Source organism: Trichechus manatus, unplaced genomic scaffold (genome assembly GCF_000243295.1).
Source record: "Trichechus manatus latirostris isolate Lorelei unplaced genomic scaffold, TriManLat1.0 scaffold00291, whole genome shotgun sequence".
Classification (NCBI taxonomy): Eukaryota; Metazoa; Chordata; class Mammalia; order Sirenia; family Trichechidae; genus Trichechus; species Trichechus manatus.
Genome location: NW_004444227.1, coordinates 643,736 through 661,430, shown reverse-complemented (window position 1 = coordinate 661,430; position 17,695 = coordinate 643,736). Strand labels below are relative to the sequence as shown.

The window sequence follows — 17,695 nt, the reverse complement described above, 5'->3', positions numbered from 1 at the left end:
TTGGCTAGAGAACAGGAGCTCTCCCCTTTCAATGGGAGGTGGACTCTTCAATTTGCCACAGTCCTCACTACTCCCAACTGTCATTAACACCAAGGCCAAATGTCAGCAGCTATGTTTACTTCTTTTCTGTTTTAAGTATTTCTAATTATTTTTCATTATTACTCAGACCCACAACTACCAAAAGTGAAAAAATAAAAAATATGCTCAGCAACCCTGTAAGACGGAGTAGAACTGCCCCATAGGGTTTCCGAGGAGAGAGAGGCTAGTGGATTCGAACTACCAACCTTTTGGTTAGCAGCCGAATGTTTAATCACTGCTCCACCAGGCTCCAATTATCTTTCATTATTACTCGGACCCAGAACTACCAAAAGTGAAAAAATAGAAAGTATGCTGAGAAGGCCATGTGTTTCTAGAACACATGGAAGTAAAACATACCACGTTTAATATGCGAATAAAATGTGTCTCTGTCAAAAGACTAGAACTTAAACTGCCATTATGAAACAAACCACAGAAAGACTTATTTGTGCTAACCAGGCACCTACAGGAATTTGAGTTTTTGATCCATGCAGTAATTCATATAAGATAATGAATTAATGAATGAATGAATGAATGATACACTATACTTGTTAATGTACAGCAAAGGCCTTAATATTGTTTTTATGCTCAATTAACAACCATATAGGCTATCTGATAATAGTTAACCTATCATTTGTTGCTAGATTCTAAGAATGTTTTAGAGAAAAGAAACTACTCTTTACAAGTATTTATTAAATTTCCAAAATCAGATATCTGCAATTACTCTGAACTTTATTTTTCTAAGGACAGCTTTTAAAGTAATGATTTTTTTACTCTTCCAATAAGTAAAACTAATAATTCAGATAAAATAATTTTACTTATATAGACAGTGTGAGTGTTAAAAAGATACTCTTGGAATTAATATAATCAACATGAAGTATTTTAATATTGTTTATTAAAAAATACTGATAGCAAAGCTTAAACCATACCATTGCTTTTTTTTGGGGGGGGGTGCTGATTAATATAGGGTAACCTTTCAAAAACTAGTCCCATTTAGTATATTAGACCATTTTGTATTTTTAAAACATTGTATTTTAATGCTGGATAATTATCAATTTTATATGCCACTTAGAATTTTTTTATTAATCATTTTTTCTAAATATTTTTGTTTTGCACTATAATAAAGATGATTTTTAAAGATAAAAGCAAGTTTTCAGTTTTGTTTACCATTCTCATTGCTATAGTTCATCAGCATGCCACAAAAGACAGTCAAGAGCTTCTCATTGGCGGGATCTGTTCTACCGCACAGGGACCTTAAATGGTCAACTACAATCTGTGCACCACCTGCTTGGTCAACTGCACTTCTGCCCTCATCTGTAAAACAAAGAGTTAAATTAAAAATAAAAGAAAAAAGAAATGTACCTTACAATTTCAAATACAAAACACAACAGTGTTATTCTTTATTTAGTGAATAAGTAGAAAATAAACCTAAGCAGGACGTTAAATATGTCTTTTTGGAAAAACAAAACAAAATAAAACAAACAAACATGGCAATGGGAGTGGGATGGGGAAAAGAGACAATCAAAGATTATTCTCATTGGCATCATATAGGAGATTAAGGAAACTCTCTGTGTTCTAGGAGTTTATACCACGTGAAATTTTGCTCCTCTTTGTTTCACAAGTAACAATTCTGTATATGAAGAAAAAAAACAGGAACTAAGCAATATTCTATCAGTATAAATTTTTTTTTTTTCTCAGCCTAGAAGCCACTAAATATGTTTTTCTATTACTGGCTTTCGAAGTCAGTTACTATCAAAGAAAACAGCCTGGGACACAGCATAATTCTAGATCACAACATGTAATTCCTAAATATTAGTATTAGTCTTCTTAATGGCATTTTCTATAGTCCAGCAGTACGTTCCCTTTTTCAATTCCTAATGGTTTGTGTTTCATTTCTCCTTATTCCCTGTATTATAAAGCACACTAATATACACTTCATCATTACAATCAGTAGTCAACTGATAGTCAAACATATCTTCCATTGTGTGTACATCTAACATAGAACAGATGTCATTTAAGTGTTGGAATATATGACTAGCTTTAGAATAGATTTTCTAATCCTGAACACAGGAATGGAAAGAATTTATTTCTAAATCTGACTTACATAAAATATAACATACAGTCTAGAACAGTGCTATCCAACAGAAACATGAGTCCACATGTAATTTAAAATTTCTAGTAGCCATATTTAGAAGGTAAAAAGGGACAGGTGAAAAAAAATTAGTAATATATTTATTCAATCCAATAAATCCAAAATATCATTTCAACATGTAATTAATATAAAAATTACTAATGAGACACTTTACATCTATTCTTTGTACAAAATCTTTGAAATTCAAGCGTATTTACTTGCGCAAAAGTGAATTTACATCTCAATTCAGACTGGCCACATTTCAATTGCTCAATAGCCAAATGTAGCTAGTGGCTGCCATACTGGACAGCACAGCTCTAGAAGCATAGCACAAGAAATGGTTCACTAAAGCAATATAGCTATGAAGTCGGTATGTAAATAAATTTTTTTTTCATTTTCCTAATATAACAGGTCATATCTTTACAATCATTGGTGAGCCATATTAGACAATGGAACTTAACATATTATCATTTCTTATGGTTCATATATACCAGGGCCTCAGAAACACTAGTTTCATACTTTTAAAAAAATTCAAGGCAATCCATGGTAAAATGAAACAAAACAGTATTTCAGTCTTATGTCCACTTAGTAGTATTACATAAGTGCAGGGTAAGATCCTATGATAATCAGTTAATGATAAAATCACAGAAAATTCCTTAACTGTCAGATGAGAAAACCAAGAATGTCAGCCAAATCTCATTCAGAAATCTAATCTCCAAAGTCTTACTTCCCAATAACATAAATGAAAATTATCTAAAGTTATCGGATACTTTGTATATGGATGATGTTACAAAAACTGAGCATTAGGATTACAAATCTAAATTTTCAGACCTTCAATATAAATGTAAAGTATATCCCATTCCCTAAATTATAAAGCTCAAACAGTATTTGACATTAATTGCTGAGTAAATAATGGCTTTTAAAATATGACTTGTGCATGCTCAGCACCTAGAAGAAATCTTAGAGAGCAGCTAAGCTAAGCGTTAATTTCATTTACTACAAAACTAAGGTTTAGAAACTACATGGAGCATAGTTGCACTGAATTTTAAATGCTAGGGTGACTTCCTATCAACATTCATTTATTCAATGTTCCAAAAATTCAATAATTTAATAAATTTTAATACAAATTTATTCAAAAAATTTATTCAACAAATAAGCCAGTAAAGTAGAATATAAACACAATTAAAAGGCAAAATAACTGTGTTTCAGAGCCACAAATGTTTTTCTTCCTTTTCTTTTGTTCTTCCCCTCTGTTTGGATTGTCTACAATACAGCTCTTTACTCATGTATTATCAAGAATAGACTGAAAAACATGAACTCAATCTCTATACTAGAAACTACATCATTACCAAATTTGAGAAGAAAAGCAAAGCAAAGCATACAGTACATCTGAGTTGAAAAAATATTAACTATCATTATACAAGTGTTTCTGCAGCTTTTTTTCTTTTGACAAATCAGCCAGGGAAATAAAATGAGAGAATTTTAATAACGTACTTAAAAGAATATGAGGATGCAAAGGATTAAATAATAATGCTGCATTCTTTTCCCCTACCAAAATCAGTGACAGAATCAATCTTTGAAGGCATCTTACAAAGCGTTTTAAATACATATTTGAACATTTGTAATTGCACGAATCTGTATACACCTACTTCTCACTTATGATCTTGTTATCTGACATTTCGCATTTACCATAGTGAAAAAAAAATCTACTATCCAACTATTTTGCGCATTAACGAGGTGGTGGGCAAGCTGGCAACAGCTGTGGGGCTTTCCCTCCCTTGAGGAGGGTCTCTGGGTGGCCTGCGAGAGGCTGGGCCATGCTGCCCCGTGCCTCCGCCAGCAGGGGTGCCGCGTCCTGCTGCCTAGAGGAGCTAGCCTCCTCTGTGGTCACAGCCTCCGGGCGGATGCGCAGGTAACAACGAGCCTGCAGGTGCCTGTTGGGGGTTCCCAGCTCTAATGCAGCCTAAGGCCCTGAGGCTCAAAACTGCTGAAGGGTTGGGAGGAGAAAATAGAGAGATAAGGGAGAGGGTGTTTGGAAGAAATGCATGGGAGTTTAATGACATTCCAAAGTGAGCCAAACTGGGCCTGAAGTCTCCGTGTTTGTGGGGCCAGGTGAAGCCAAGCTGCCAGCGCCAGCGCCCTTCGCTGGAAGCCCCAAGCCTCAGCCCAGAAGCCAGAGCAGGCTCCAGGATGGTGAACCAGGTCTTGCAGGGGTGGGAGTGGAGCCTGGAGCTGGTTCCCTGAGGGAAGCTTTGACCCAGCACAGGAGGGAAGTGAAGTGGTTAAGCCTTGGGATCTCCTGTCACACAGACCAGCTTTATCCAGCTTTGTCTCCTCCAAGCCTCCGTCTCTGCAGAGGAATAAGCCATAAATGGACTCATCACAGTGATGACATCAGTAAATCTTAGTTATTATTTTTATGAGCAGATTTTCTAAATTAAAAAAATCAGACAAATGGATGGTCTGAAAACAGAAAAACAAAATCCTCCATTTTAGCATAATGCCAGTTTTCACATAATGACTTGTTCTTTGGAACCTAAACATGTTGATAAGTAAGGAGTGGGTGGAAACTTGTTTTTCCACAATCAAGGTAACTCCATAGTTTTATGTTATGATATTAAAATATTATTGTTGACTAAAAAATAATTTTCAAATAAAAATAAGTTCTCAAATCCCCAAACGTGGGTTCTTTTAACTCTCCTTATAATAAACGTCTAACTTGTGAACCATCCTGAGTTGTCACCTCTAGAAATGACTTAATTTTCCATCATTATGAGGTATCCAATCAATGAAGAAAGTGTAGCCCACCAACTCTTTAAGCATTACTACATTCTTCAATGGTGACCTGTCTCACAGAGTAGTTTCCAGTACAAGTATGACCTTTCTTCACCCTAGGTACCAGTGGGGCTTTAAATCTAAAGGATACTGTATTGCCATTACTCTTCAGTAGCCCATAGCAGTAAGCAATAAAACATGCTTGTATCATGGTTATTATGAGAAAAAAAATGTTGCCAGGTGGGTATTCTATTATCAGGTAAAAGTTACATACTAAGGCTGAGGAAAGAACCTAAAAGCAACTAATGAATACAACTATTGTGACATGTGTTACAGTGCTTCCTAAGTTCATATTTGCTTGTATCTCCCCAAATAAGACTTCCCTCCTTATGGGGACTACATATTTACCTTGTGGGCAGTACATGCCTAGTATATAGTAACCACCCCAGTATTCACTGAATGAATAGGGCCTATGGCTAGATTTTGGTAAACTACCATTCACCCTAAGGATGAATATGTGGATGGGGAGGGGGGACAGAGATATGAGAATATGAATGAAAATAACTTGCTTTATGTTTCTACCAACACAATATGGTTTACACCTTTGTTTTTTGAACTTTATTTGAATAGAATCCGTCGTATATATGTATTTTGTGCTTAGCTTCTTACAGTCAACATTATGTTTGTGAAATTCAACCACTTTGCTGCATGTTTCCGTGCTATATGATACTTATGGTATGATTACACCATTACTACTTATCTATTCTTTTGTTATTATTTGAGTTGTTCCTAGGTTTGGGCTATTACTTACAATGCACAAATGGAACTGCTGATTCAGAGTCTGCATGTCTTCGGCTTTCTAGATAATGACAAACAGGTTTCCAAAGACAGTGTATGCTCCTTCCAGCAGTGTGAGAGAGATCCTGTTGCTATAGCCCTTCACTACCACCAGGTATTCTTGGATTTTTAAATTTCAGGCAATCTGATGGGTGAGGTTGTACCTTTTCCAGAATATATAAACAGCTGGTGTGCCTACAGGTCATTTTCCTATGCATTCAATAGGCAGTTAATTTAGTGTCAAGAGTATACAGCGTGTACATGGAAAAAAAAAATAACACAACAGTTCAAGATAAGAAGGGAAATAGAGAGGGAGGAAAGAAGGAAGGAAGAAGTTAGGAATAATGCTGGAACTTTTTTACATACGTGCTTATAGAAAAGCCTTATAACAACATCAACACACATGCATATACTCATTTCTATTATCACCACCATTCCAAAAAGAGAAGTCAGAAGGTTCAAGCCTGGAAGACTAAGGAGGAAAACTGGGGAGACAGTCTGATATTGGGGGAAAAACACTGGCATCTGACCTGGATTTGAAAAATCTCAGCCCTAACAATTTTCCAGCTATGTGAACTTGGACAATCAGTTACCTAAATTCTGAATTTCCATTTCATCAGTTATAAGATGGGGATAATAATTCTTCTATCTCTGGGGGTACAGTAAGAATTAAATAATATACATATGTCATGGATTGAATTGTGTCCCCCAAAAATATCTGTCAACTTGGCTGGGTCATGATTCCCAGTACTGTATGACTGGCTACCATTTTATCTGACGTGACTTCCCTATGTGCTATAAATACTATCACTATGATGTAATAAGATGGATTAGTGGCAGTTATATTGATGAGGTCTACAAGATTAGATAGTGTCTTAAGCCAGTCTCTTTTGAGATATGAAAGAGAGAAGTGAGCAGAGAGACATGGGGACCTCATACCACCAAGACACCAGCACCAGGAGCAGAGCACGTCCTGAGGTTCCTGCGCTAAGATGCTCCCAGACCAAGGGAAGACTGATGCATCACAAGGACCTTCCTCCAGAGCTGACAGAGAGAAAAAGCCTTCCCCTGGAGCTGATGCCTTGAATTTGGACTTGTAGCCTACTAGACTGTGAGAGAATAAATTTCTCTTTGTTAAAAGCCATCTACTTGTGGTATTTCTGTTACAGCAGCACTAGATGACTAAGACAACACGGAAGCCCCTAATACACTGTCTAGATGCAGTAAGAACTCAATGTTTCCTTTCCCTTTTTATTCTTAAATAAAAGTCACTTTTATTTGACTACAAATAAAATGAAAGTGGGCCCAGAAGGAAAGCTCATTATATAAAAGTCCATAAACTAAAATAGCAAATTTTATCTAAAATTAATTTTTTTAAATGTTTTTTTTTACAATTTAAAAAGCCTGTAATTTTCATGCTACCTTCCACTTCTATGGCTTAAATACTACATTTTTCTTTTTCTCAAAAATTCTCAGTGTCGGATACAAATTCTATTTTAAAAAATTATACCTATATACATATTTGATATCAGTTTTCCTCCCATAATTTTATTATTTATATAAAACAGAATTTTGGTTCCTTATGAGGAACCTTCGTAGCACAGAGGTTAAGCGCTTAGCTGCTAACTGAAAGGTCAGTGGTTCAAACCCACCAGTCACTCCACGGGAGAAAGATGCAGCAGTCTGCTTCTGAAGAGATTTACAGTCTTGAAAACCCTATGGGGCAGTTCTACCCTGTCCTATAGGGTCACTGTGAGTTAGAATCAACTCAGTGGCAATGTTCCTCACACATCCATCTGCTCAAACTACTTATTTTCTATCAGAAGTTATAATCTTTTGTGACATCAGGAATGGTTACTATGGTGATGATTATGATGGAGAACCACATAAAATTATGACATTAGAGAAGTAACAGCAGGAGATGATTGTACTAATAAGATGATTTTATCGAAATTGTGTTAAAAATTAATACTGAGAAACTGGAGAAAAAGAGTGCATATGTGGAGACATTATTGTTGAATAAATTATCTTTTCTGATTTCAAAGTTTTAGCAAGTAAAAAGAATTCGTCTTTAACATCTTGAAGTTTCATGTATTTGTGAATTGCCTCACTCTGTTTTCTATAACTGAACCCTGAGTGGCACAAACAATTTGCGCTCAACTCGTAACTCAGAGTTTAGCAATTCAAGTCTACCCAGCAGCATGATGAAAGAAAGGCCTGGTGATCTGCTTCCGTAAAGAATACAGCCAAGAAAACCCTATGAAACAGTTCTCCTCTGTAACACTCTGGGGTAACTGTCTTAGTCATCTAGTGCTACTATAACAGAAATAGCACAAGTGGATGCCTTTAATAAAGAGAAATTTATTCTCTCACAGTCTAGTAGGCTACAAGTCCAAATTCAGGGTGCCGGCTCCAGGGGAAGAACCTCTCTCTGTGTCGGCTCTGGAGGAACGTCCTTGTTATGCATCAGTCTTCCCTAGGTCTGGGAGCATCTTAGCACAGGAACCTCAGGTCCAAAGGACATGCTCTGCTCCCGGCACTGCTTTCTTGGTGGTGTAAGGTCCCCATGTCTCTCTGTTTGTTTCTCTTTTTTATATCTCAACAGAAGACTGGCTTAAGACACTATCTAATCTTGTAGACCTCATCAATATAACTGCTGCTAATCCATCTTATTACATCATAGCGATAGCGTTTACAACACATAGGGAAATCACACCAGATGATAAAATGGTAGACAATCATACAATACTGGGAATCATGACCTAGACAAGTTGACAGATATTTTTGGAGGACACAATTCAATCCATGACAGTCACTATGAATCAGAATTGACTTGATGACAACAGATTTTGTTTTGTTTTTACAGGATGTAAAGTTATAAAAAGGAGCCCTGGTGGCACAGTGATTAAGAGCTTAGCTGCTAATTGAAAGGTCAGTAGTTTGAACTCACTAGCCGCCCCGCTGGAGAAAGATGTGTCAGTCAGCTTCCGTGAAGATTACAGCCTTGGAAACCCTATGGGGCAGTTCTACTCTGTCCTATAGGGCCACTACGAGTTGAAATTTACTAGACGGCAATGGGTTTTGGGTTAAAGCTACAAATGCTTTTTTTTACAGTTATTGAAGGCCAAAACGAAAGCTAAGGTGCTAAAGAGCTAGATACAAATGATTTTTATTGTACATGTAGTTTAGAGATCACAACACTGTGTTTAGTGAATTAAGAAAGTAAATTATAAACCATTATTTCTTTTTTCTCATATTTCAGCTCAAATTTTTCTTAAATTATGATGATTAAGGATGAAGTCTACTCAACTTGATCAAGGTAAAAGATGACACTAAAAAATATACAATAAGGGACAATTTTGGTAAATGCTATAACATATACAATTTTGCAACAATAGTAATAACCAAAAAATATGTGTGTGGTTACACAAGTAGAGATGTATGCATATATGTGTATAGAAGGCATATATGAGTATATTGTGCATGTACAGGTGTATCTGCAGGCATATGTATATACATGTGTTAGTGTGTGCTGTATATATATTAAAACACATACAGGGCCAGTTGCGGGTACTTTCTAGACACAACCAAACACCTCCAGGTTTGGTTTACTGGATTTGAAGGCTTAGGACCATCGTCTTGGGGGACAACTCGGTTAACTGGCATAAGATAGTTCATAAAGATAACATTCTACATCCTAGATAGATGAGTAATGTCTAAGGTCTTAAAAGCTTGCGAGCAGCCATTTAAGATACAACCACTAGTCTCTACTCATCTGGAGCAAAAGAGAAAGAAGGAAACCAAAGACTCAAAGAAGAAACCAGTCTGTAGGAATAATGGCTCACATGAACCACAGCTTCATCTATCCTGAGATCAGAAGAACTAGATGGTGCCCAGCTACCACCGACAACCATTCTGACCAGGGACACAATACATGGTCCTGGGCAGAATGGGAGAAAAATGTAGAACAAAACTCAAAGTCCTAAAAAAGGGTAGACTTATTGGACCATTAGAGACCAGAAGAACCCCAAGACTATCGCCCTGGGATAGCCTTTAAACTTGGAACTGAAGCCACTCCAGAGGTTACCTTTCAGCCCAACAAATAATATCACCTATGAGTACTGTGTTCCTTTTAAATAATCATCTATATGAGTCCAAACGGTCAATATTTACCCTAAAGCAAAGATGAGAAGGTGGGGGGGAGGGGAGGGAAGCTAGATAAGTGGAAACAGAACAACCAGAATGGAAATAATGAAAATGCTGACACACTGTGAAAAATGTAACCAATGACATTGAACAATACATATAGAAAAAACTGCTAAAGGGGAACTAATCTGCTGTGTAAACTTTCACCACAACTACAATTAAAAAAAGAAAAGAATTATAATGATTAAATATCACATTCTAAACTGGTACTTGGAAAGTCTAAATTCTAATTCAAAGTTCCCTCAATAAATACTAAAAAAAAAAAAGTACATGGAAATACCTTTCCCATTCAGTTCAACAAGACAACAGAACTTTTTTGGCATCAATTAAGAACCTATTTTTGAGGATTCACTTCTGAAAAGGTCTTTGGTACCTTTCTAAAAAAATCTTTTTAGGGTAGCCATGAACTTAATAAATATTAAGATCAATCTATATGATCGAATAGCTTCCAAAATGCATATTAAACAGAGAAGTCAACTGGCAAAATATATTTCACATGTAATTGGCTCAGGGCTGAAAGTGATATAATACAATAACATAGTTTTCGTATCCATAACGAAACTCACGGAGAGTCACAAATCCATTCAATGAGATCCATTTTGAGAGTGACATAAATTTCTAAAACTTTCTGCTTGAAATAACAATACTCAGAAGCACAAGAAACAGCAAAAAACAAATTATACAACCTTTTCTTTAATTGTATAAAATTACGGGCAGTCCCCACTAGCCACTCTGCAGAAGAAAGATGTGGCAGTCTGCTTCTGTAAAGATTACAGCCTGAAAAGCCTATGGGGCAGGCCTGCTATGTCCTATAGGGTCACTATGAGTTGGAATCGACTCAACAGCCACGGGTTTGGTTTTCGTTTTGGTTTTATGGGTCAGAGTCCCTGGGTGGTGCAAGTGTTTAAACACTGGACTACTAACAAAAATTTGGTGATTCAAACGCACCCACTGTCACCTTGGAAAACAGGTAACTTGGAAGATATGCTTCCAAAAGGTCACAGCCTTGAAAACTCTATGAAGCAGTTCTACTCTGCAAACATGGGATCACCATGAGAAGGAATCGACTTAACTCAATGATGACCACAACAACCGTGTTTCACATACGCTGAACTAGGTGCTAGAAATACAAAGATAATTTACAGTTCTATTTGGGTGAGGGGAAGAAGAGAGAAATGTGAAGGAAAACACTGAAGCAGTAAATGCAATTATGCACTAAGAGCACAAATAAAGAAATCAGTTTTACCTGGAGGGGTTAGATAAAGATCCATGGTCATGATTCTCACAGTGTCTTTCAATTCCTTGCTGTGTATCAAAAGATTATAAATAGTGTGGATTTTTTCTTAGATTCTGATTGGAATTTTTTTCCTTATTTACTCTACTGAGGAAAAATTTATGTAAAATAAAACTACATATATTTAAAGTGAATAGTTGATGAGTTTTTGACAGTACTATTTGCCCCGGAAACTACACCACAGTCAAGATACTGAACATTTTCATCACAACCAAAAGATTCCTTGTGCCCCTTTGCAGGCCATCTCTCCTGCCTTTGGACCCAGGCAACTATGGACCTGTTTTCCGTCACTACAGATCAGTTTGCATTTTATATAAATGTATCCTACAGTATATACTATTTATGCCTTCTTTCATTCAGCCTGATTTTGAGATTCATTCATAGTGTCAGTTTAAGTGGTTTGTTGCTTTGTTCTTTATTGCTGATTAGTATTCCATTTTTTGGATTTAATACCTGTTATGGTTAAGATTGTGTGTCAACTTGGCTGGGCCATGATTCTCAGTGTTTTAATATGATCACTCCCATGACTGAATATACTGTGAGTAGCCAATCAGATGAAAGGGAGTCTCCTTGGGGGTGTGTCCTGCATCTGAATATAAGCAGACGTTCTGGCTTTTTGCTCACTCTAGATCCTGCGGCTGCCTCCTGCCATCTCATCTCCAGTTCTTGGGACTTGAGCGGTCAGTTTATCTGCTGAACTTCGGATTTGTTGATCTTCACTGCCTGTGAGCAGAGCCCTGCTCTCTCACCTGCCGATCTTGGGCTCGCCAGCCCCTGCAGCTACATGAGTCAGGAAAAACCTTGTGGTCTTGCCTGCCGATCTTGGAATGCGTCAACATTCACAGCCTGTGAGCGGGAGCCCTGCTCTCTGACCTGCCGATCTTGGGCTCGCCAGCTTCTGTGGCTGCGTGACTTGGGAGAGGCCTCTACCCTGATCCATGGCCTTGGGACATTCTAGCCTCTACAATCGCATAAGCTGTTTCCTTGATATAAATCTTTCTCTATATATATATTTATACGTTTTACTGATTTTGCTTCTCTAGAGAACCCAACCTAAGACAATACCTTTTCAATACTCTGTTTACCTACTGATGGACTTCTTTGTTGTTTCTAGTTTTGAGCTACTGTGAATAAAGCTGCTTTGAATATTTATGTTTAAGTTTTTAGGTAAATACTGAAGAATGGAATAGTGAACTGAACCTTTAACAGCTTCATATCTAGGTATAAAGGTTAAGGTTGTTTGTCAACTTGTCTGGGCAATGATTCTCAATGGTTTAACAGTTATGATATACTCTGGCAGTGATGTAATGATGAGATATGATATAATGTAATTACCTCCATGATGAGATCTGCTATGAGCAGCCAATCAGCTGAAAGGAAGATTCTTTGGGGGTGTGGCCTGCATCCAACATATATGGACTTTCTGGAAAAGTTTGCTGGGTTTTGCTCACTCTGGATCCTGCATCCAGCTGGTCATCATATGACCTCTGGTTCTTGGGATCTGAGCCACTGGCTTGCCGTACTGCCTGCCAATCTTGGGATTTATCGGCCTCTGCAGCCTGTGAGCCAGCAGCCTGCCATCTGACCTGCCAATCTTTGGTCCATCAGCCCCTGTAGCTATGTAAGTCAGAAACCTCCAGCCTGACACCTGACCCACGGACTTGGGACTTTCCACCCTCTACAACTGCAAGAGACATTTCCTTGATATAAATCTCAATCAATCAATATCTCCCCCCCCATATATATATGTATATACATATGAGCTTCACTGATTTTGCTTCTCTAGAGAACCCAGCCCAAGACATTAGATAAGCATAGGGCTTCCCCAAAATCAACTCAGTCAGTTTAGAAAAGCATGAGCCCCACATTAAAAAACTGATTTTAAATGTGTAACTTTTCTCGTATAATCATCCACATTCAGAAAGAGAAAAAAAAAAAAATCGGGGCTAAAAAACATAAGGGTTGTTAAGAAATAAAATTCCTAGGAATGAATACTAAGAAATTATGTTATAATGATACAGGACTGTGAAGAGAAGGAGGCAACTAGACCTTTTATAAAGACTGGTATAACTGATCCCACTCTCAGAAATCATTAAATATTTTCATCTGAAGGCTCGGCTGTCAATCAATTTTAATATTTACTTAAAAAAAAATTGCTCATGATTATCATTCACTTGTGGCTTCCTAAAATATATACCAATCTGAAACAAATCATTTAACGCATCTCCATTCCTTCCTCTTTTCTTTATTATAAAGCACTGGAATAATACTGATCTGCTCTAGTGAAGATCAGGTGATACAAATAACATATAATAAATATTTATTAACTGGCCAATACTATAAGTGTGTTGTAGTTGTTGTTACGTGCCATCAGTCGGTTCTGACTCATAGTGACCCTATGTAGAACCGAACAAAACACTGTTCTGTCCTGTGCCATCCTCACAACTGTTATGTTTGAGCCCACTGCTACAGCCACTGCGTCAATCCATCACGTTGAGGGTCCTCCTCTTTTTCTTTGACCCTCTACTTTACCAAGCATGCTGTCCTTCTCCAGGGACTGATCCCTCCTGATAACATGTCCAAAGTATGTGAGATGAAGTATTGCTATCCTTGCTTCTAAGGAGCACTTTGGCTGTACTTCTTCCAAGACAGATTTGTTCTTTCTTCTGGCAGTCCATGGTATATTCAATATTCTTCTCCAACACCATAATTCAAAGCCATCAATTCTTCTTCACTCTTCCTTATTCATTGTCCAGCTTTTGCATTATATGAGATGACAGAAAATACCATGGCTTGGGTCATTATACATATGATGGTGTAAAATAAATTAGTGTTCACTTCAAATGACAAGTGGTCCAAAGAAAATAACCTGTTAGTTTTTATTCTTTTATCTTTTTATTACTGCTTATTACAAGGGTGTTTTCAGATCACTAAGAAAAACTGTTTGCTCTTAATTTGACACATTAATACGGTTTAATTGCTTTCAGCACCAGTTTATTTCATTTAAAGCACAGTATGAAAAAATTTTAAGAGAGGTACTAAACAGAAACAGCTAACGTTGCTATGCCAATAAGTGAGAGAAACTTAACAGGGTGTATCAATCAATAAAAGCTAAACAAAACTGAACTAAAAATAATATTTATAAAAATATGCAGGATATGTATAAATTTTCATATCACTCTTCATCCCAAGAAAAAGGAATTCATTTAAGACAATTACTAAGGAGAGTATAATTTTTATTTTCTGTACAGCTAGTGTGCAGAGGTAATAGTAGTACGGTAAAACCTGAAAAAGCCTGAAACCTGTCAGAAGAAAAACTCAAATATTTTCCACTAATACAGAGCGACAGAAAAGTGGTAAGCTGTACCATGTCAAAGGTGGAAAACTTGCGAGACGTGGAAAAATGAGGTAGTCCCGTCAAGTTTCAGATCTCACAGGATTCACTGTACAAAGAAACAAATATATGTCTGAAAAACTGAGGGATAAGCCTATGTTCTACCACGTGTCTGTCAGTTTGTCGTACTGTGGTGGCTTGTGTGTTGCTGTGATACTGGAGGCCTTGCCACCGGTATTTCAAATACCAGCAGGGTCATCCTTGGTAGACACGTTTCAGCAGAACTTCCAGACTAAGATAGACTAGGAAGAAGGATCTAGAAGTCTATTACTGAAAAAATTGGCCAGTGAAAACAGTGAAAATTGGCAGCAGGAAAACACTGTCTAATACAGTGCCAGAAGACGAGCCCCTCAGGTTGGAAGGCACTCAAAAGACGACTGGGGAAGAGCTGCCTCCTCAAAGTAGAGTCGACCTTAATGACTTGGCTCGTGTCAAGCTCTCAGGACCTTCATTTGCTGATGTGGCATGACTCAAAATGAGAAGAAACAGCTGCAAACATCCATTAATAATCGGAATGTATCAAGTATGAATCTAGGAAAATAGGAAGTCGTAAGAAATGAAATGGAATTTATAAACATCGATATCAGGCATTATTGAGTTGAAATGGACTGGTAAGGACTATTTTGAATGAGACGATCATATGCTCTACTACCTGGGAATGACAAATTCAAGAGGAATGGCATCACCTTCATCTTCAAAAAGAACATTTCAAGATCCATCCTGAAGTACAGTGCTGTCAGTGATAGGATAATATTCATAAGCCTACAAGGAAGATCAGTTAATATGACTATTATTTAAATTTATGCACCAATCACTAATACCAAAGATGAGGAAACTGAAGATTTTTACCAATTTCTGCAATCTGAAATTGATCAAACATACACATCAAGATGCACTGATATCACTGGTGATTGGAATGCGAAAGCTGGAAACAAAGAAGGACTGGTAGTTGGAAAATATGGCCTTGGTGATAGAAACGATGCTGGAGATTGCATGATAGAATTTTGAAAGACCAACGACTTCTTCACTGCAAATACCTTTGTTCAACAACATAAATGACGACTATACGCGTGGCCCTCACTGGACAGAAAACACAGGAATCAAATCCACTACATCTGTGGAAAGAGAAGTTGTTGTTAGGTGCTGTCAAGTGGGTTCTGACTCATAGCGACCCTATGTACAGCAGAACAAAACACTGCCCAGACCTGTGCCATCCTCACAATCGCTGTTATGCTTGAGCCCACAGTTGAAGCCACTATGTCGATCCATTTCATTGAAGGTCTTCCTCTTTTTTGCTGACTCCAGGGACTGAGCCCTCCTGATAACACGTCTAAAGTATATGAGACATAGTCTCCACATCCTTGTTTCTAAGGAGCATTCTGATTGTACTTCTTCCAAGACAAATCTGTTTGTTCTTTTGGCACTCCCCTGTATATTCAATATTCTTTGCCAACAATTCAAAGGCATCAGCTCTTCTTTGGTAATGCAGAGGGTCGTCGAAAAAGAGGAAGACCCTCAACGAGATGCATCGACACGGTGGCCGCAACAGTGGGTTCAAATATAACAAAGACTGTGAGGATGGTGCCAGACCGCGCAGCCTTTCATTCATTTGTACGTAGGGTTGCTATGAGTCGGAACTGACTTGACGGCACCTAACAACAACAAGCCTAGGTTTGCCTAGCCGGTTTACTGAGAATATTAAAAAAATCTTCTTTTTAATTTCCTTCATTTTACTAATAATCTCAGTCAAATCAAAATGTCCCTTTTTCACCTAATCAATAAAAAGGGAAGACAGTATTTTATATATACTCCTCTACACTTGCAGAAAGTGTTGTCAAGAATAAAGGATCAAACACGGTAAGCGTGTTTATACACACACACATTTTCAATGAAATTCTATAATCGTTAAAATATATTAAAAGCTCTTTTTCCATCACTTGGTTCTGCTCCACTTTATTTCAGTTAGGTAAAGTTTATTTTTATGATTCATAACACATTAAACAAAATGTTATTTAGGATTAGCTTTTAGTAAATCTCTTAGAAAATATTCCTGTATCTCCATTTTAAAAGCTGAACTATTAATACTGAAGGAGAAGTATATTTAAATGATAGTGGTAAGTGCATCAAATGTAGAATTTACAGAGACAATGCACTACAGGCGTGCTTTTTAGTCCAACACTATCATTAATATAGCTTTTAATCCTGAAAAAGTCACTTGAACTCTCAGGCCTGTTTCCTTAGCTGTAAAATTTAGAAGGGGTGGATCACATGACCTCTAACATCCCTTCTATTTTAATTCTAGGTGGCTTTATTCCCTTAAACGTTCTAATTTCTCATGGTTCTGTGGATCTACCTTTACTATACAAGTAACAATAGCTAAACATTTCGCTAAATGTAAGAGATTATTTAACTCTTTGAATGCTTCTCTCAAGGTGTATACAAAAAATATAAAGATAAAAAATTGCCCACCTGCCATTGTCTATTAAGAATTTCAGACTTAATACTGACCCCAGGAATAAAACAAGCAACAGCAACAAGAAAACCCAGAAAAAACAAAAGACACTCTCTGGTTTTTCTTTTATCAGTAAATGACATCATTGTCTACCTAGCAGCGAAAGCTCCAAATCTAGGAATCAACTCTTGATTTCTCTTTCCCTCATTCCCAATATAATCACTCTAAATACCTCTCAAATTCTTCTGACTCTCTCCATTCTCATTACCATAACACTAATCCAACTCACCATTATCTCTTGCTTACCACAAAAGTCTTCTATCGGTCTCCGTGCTTCCATTCTATTTGATTTCTCTCAACCCCTTTTCCATGCAGCTGTGAAAGTGATGTTTTTAAAATCGAAATCAGAACATGCCATCACCCCCTTGCCTTTCATGACTTCTCTCATTAGTCTAGAATGACCTACAAAACTCTGCATCTTTTTTTTTAAATATTTTATTTTGTTTTCAGTTAAAAGTTTACACAGCAAAT

At 37.1% G+C, this 17,695-nt stretch overlaps 1 protein-coding gene across 1 annotated transcript in view; it reads right to left on the bottom strand.

The window, feature by feature from the left end:
• Positions 1-17,695, bottom strand: part of RAP1GDS1 (Rap1 GTPase-GDP dissociation stimulator 1) — a 155,238-nt gene that overhangs the window by 60,794 nt on the left and 76,749 nt on the right. The window contains exons 4-5 of the mRNA XM_023725189.1: positions 3,941-4,169; positions 1,243-1,437 (exon numbers count right to left, since the gene is read on the bottom strand). Of these exons, the coding sequence (XP_023580957.1) occupies positions 1,243-1,437; positions 3,941-4,169 (424 nt within the window). The remainder of the gene's footprint in view (positions 1-1,242; positions 1,438-3,940; positions 4,170-17,695) is intronic.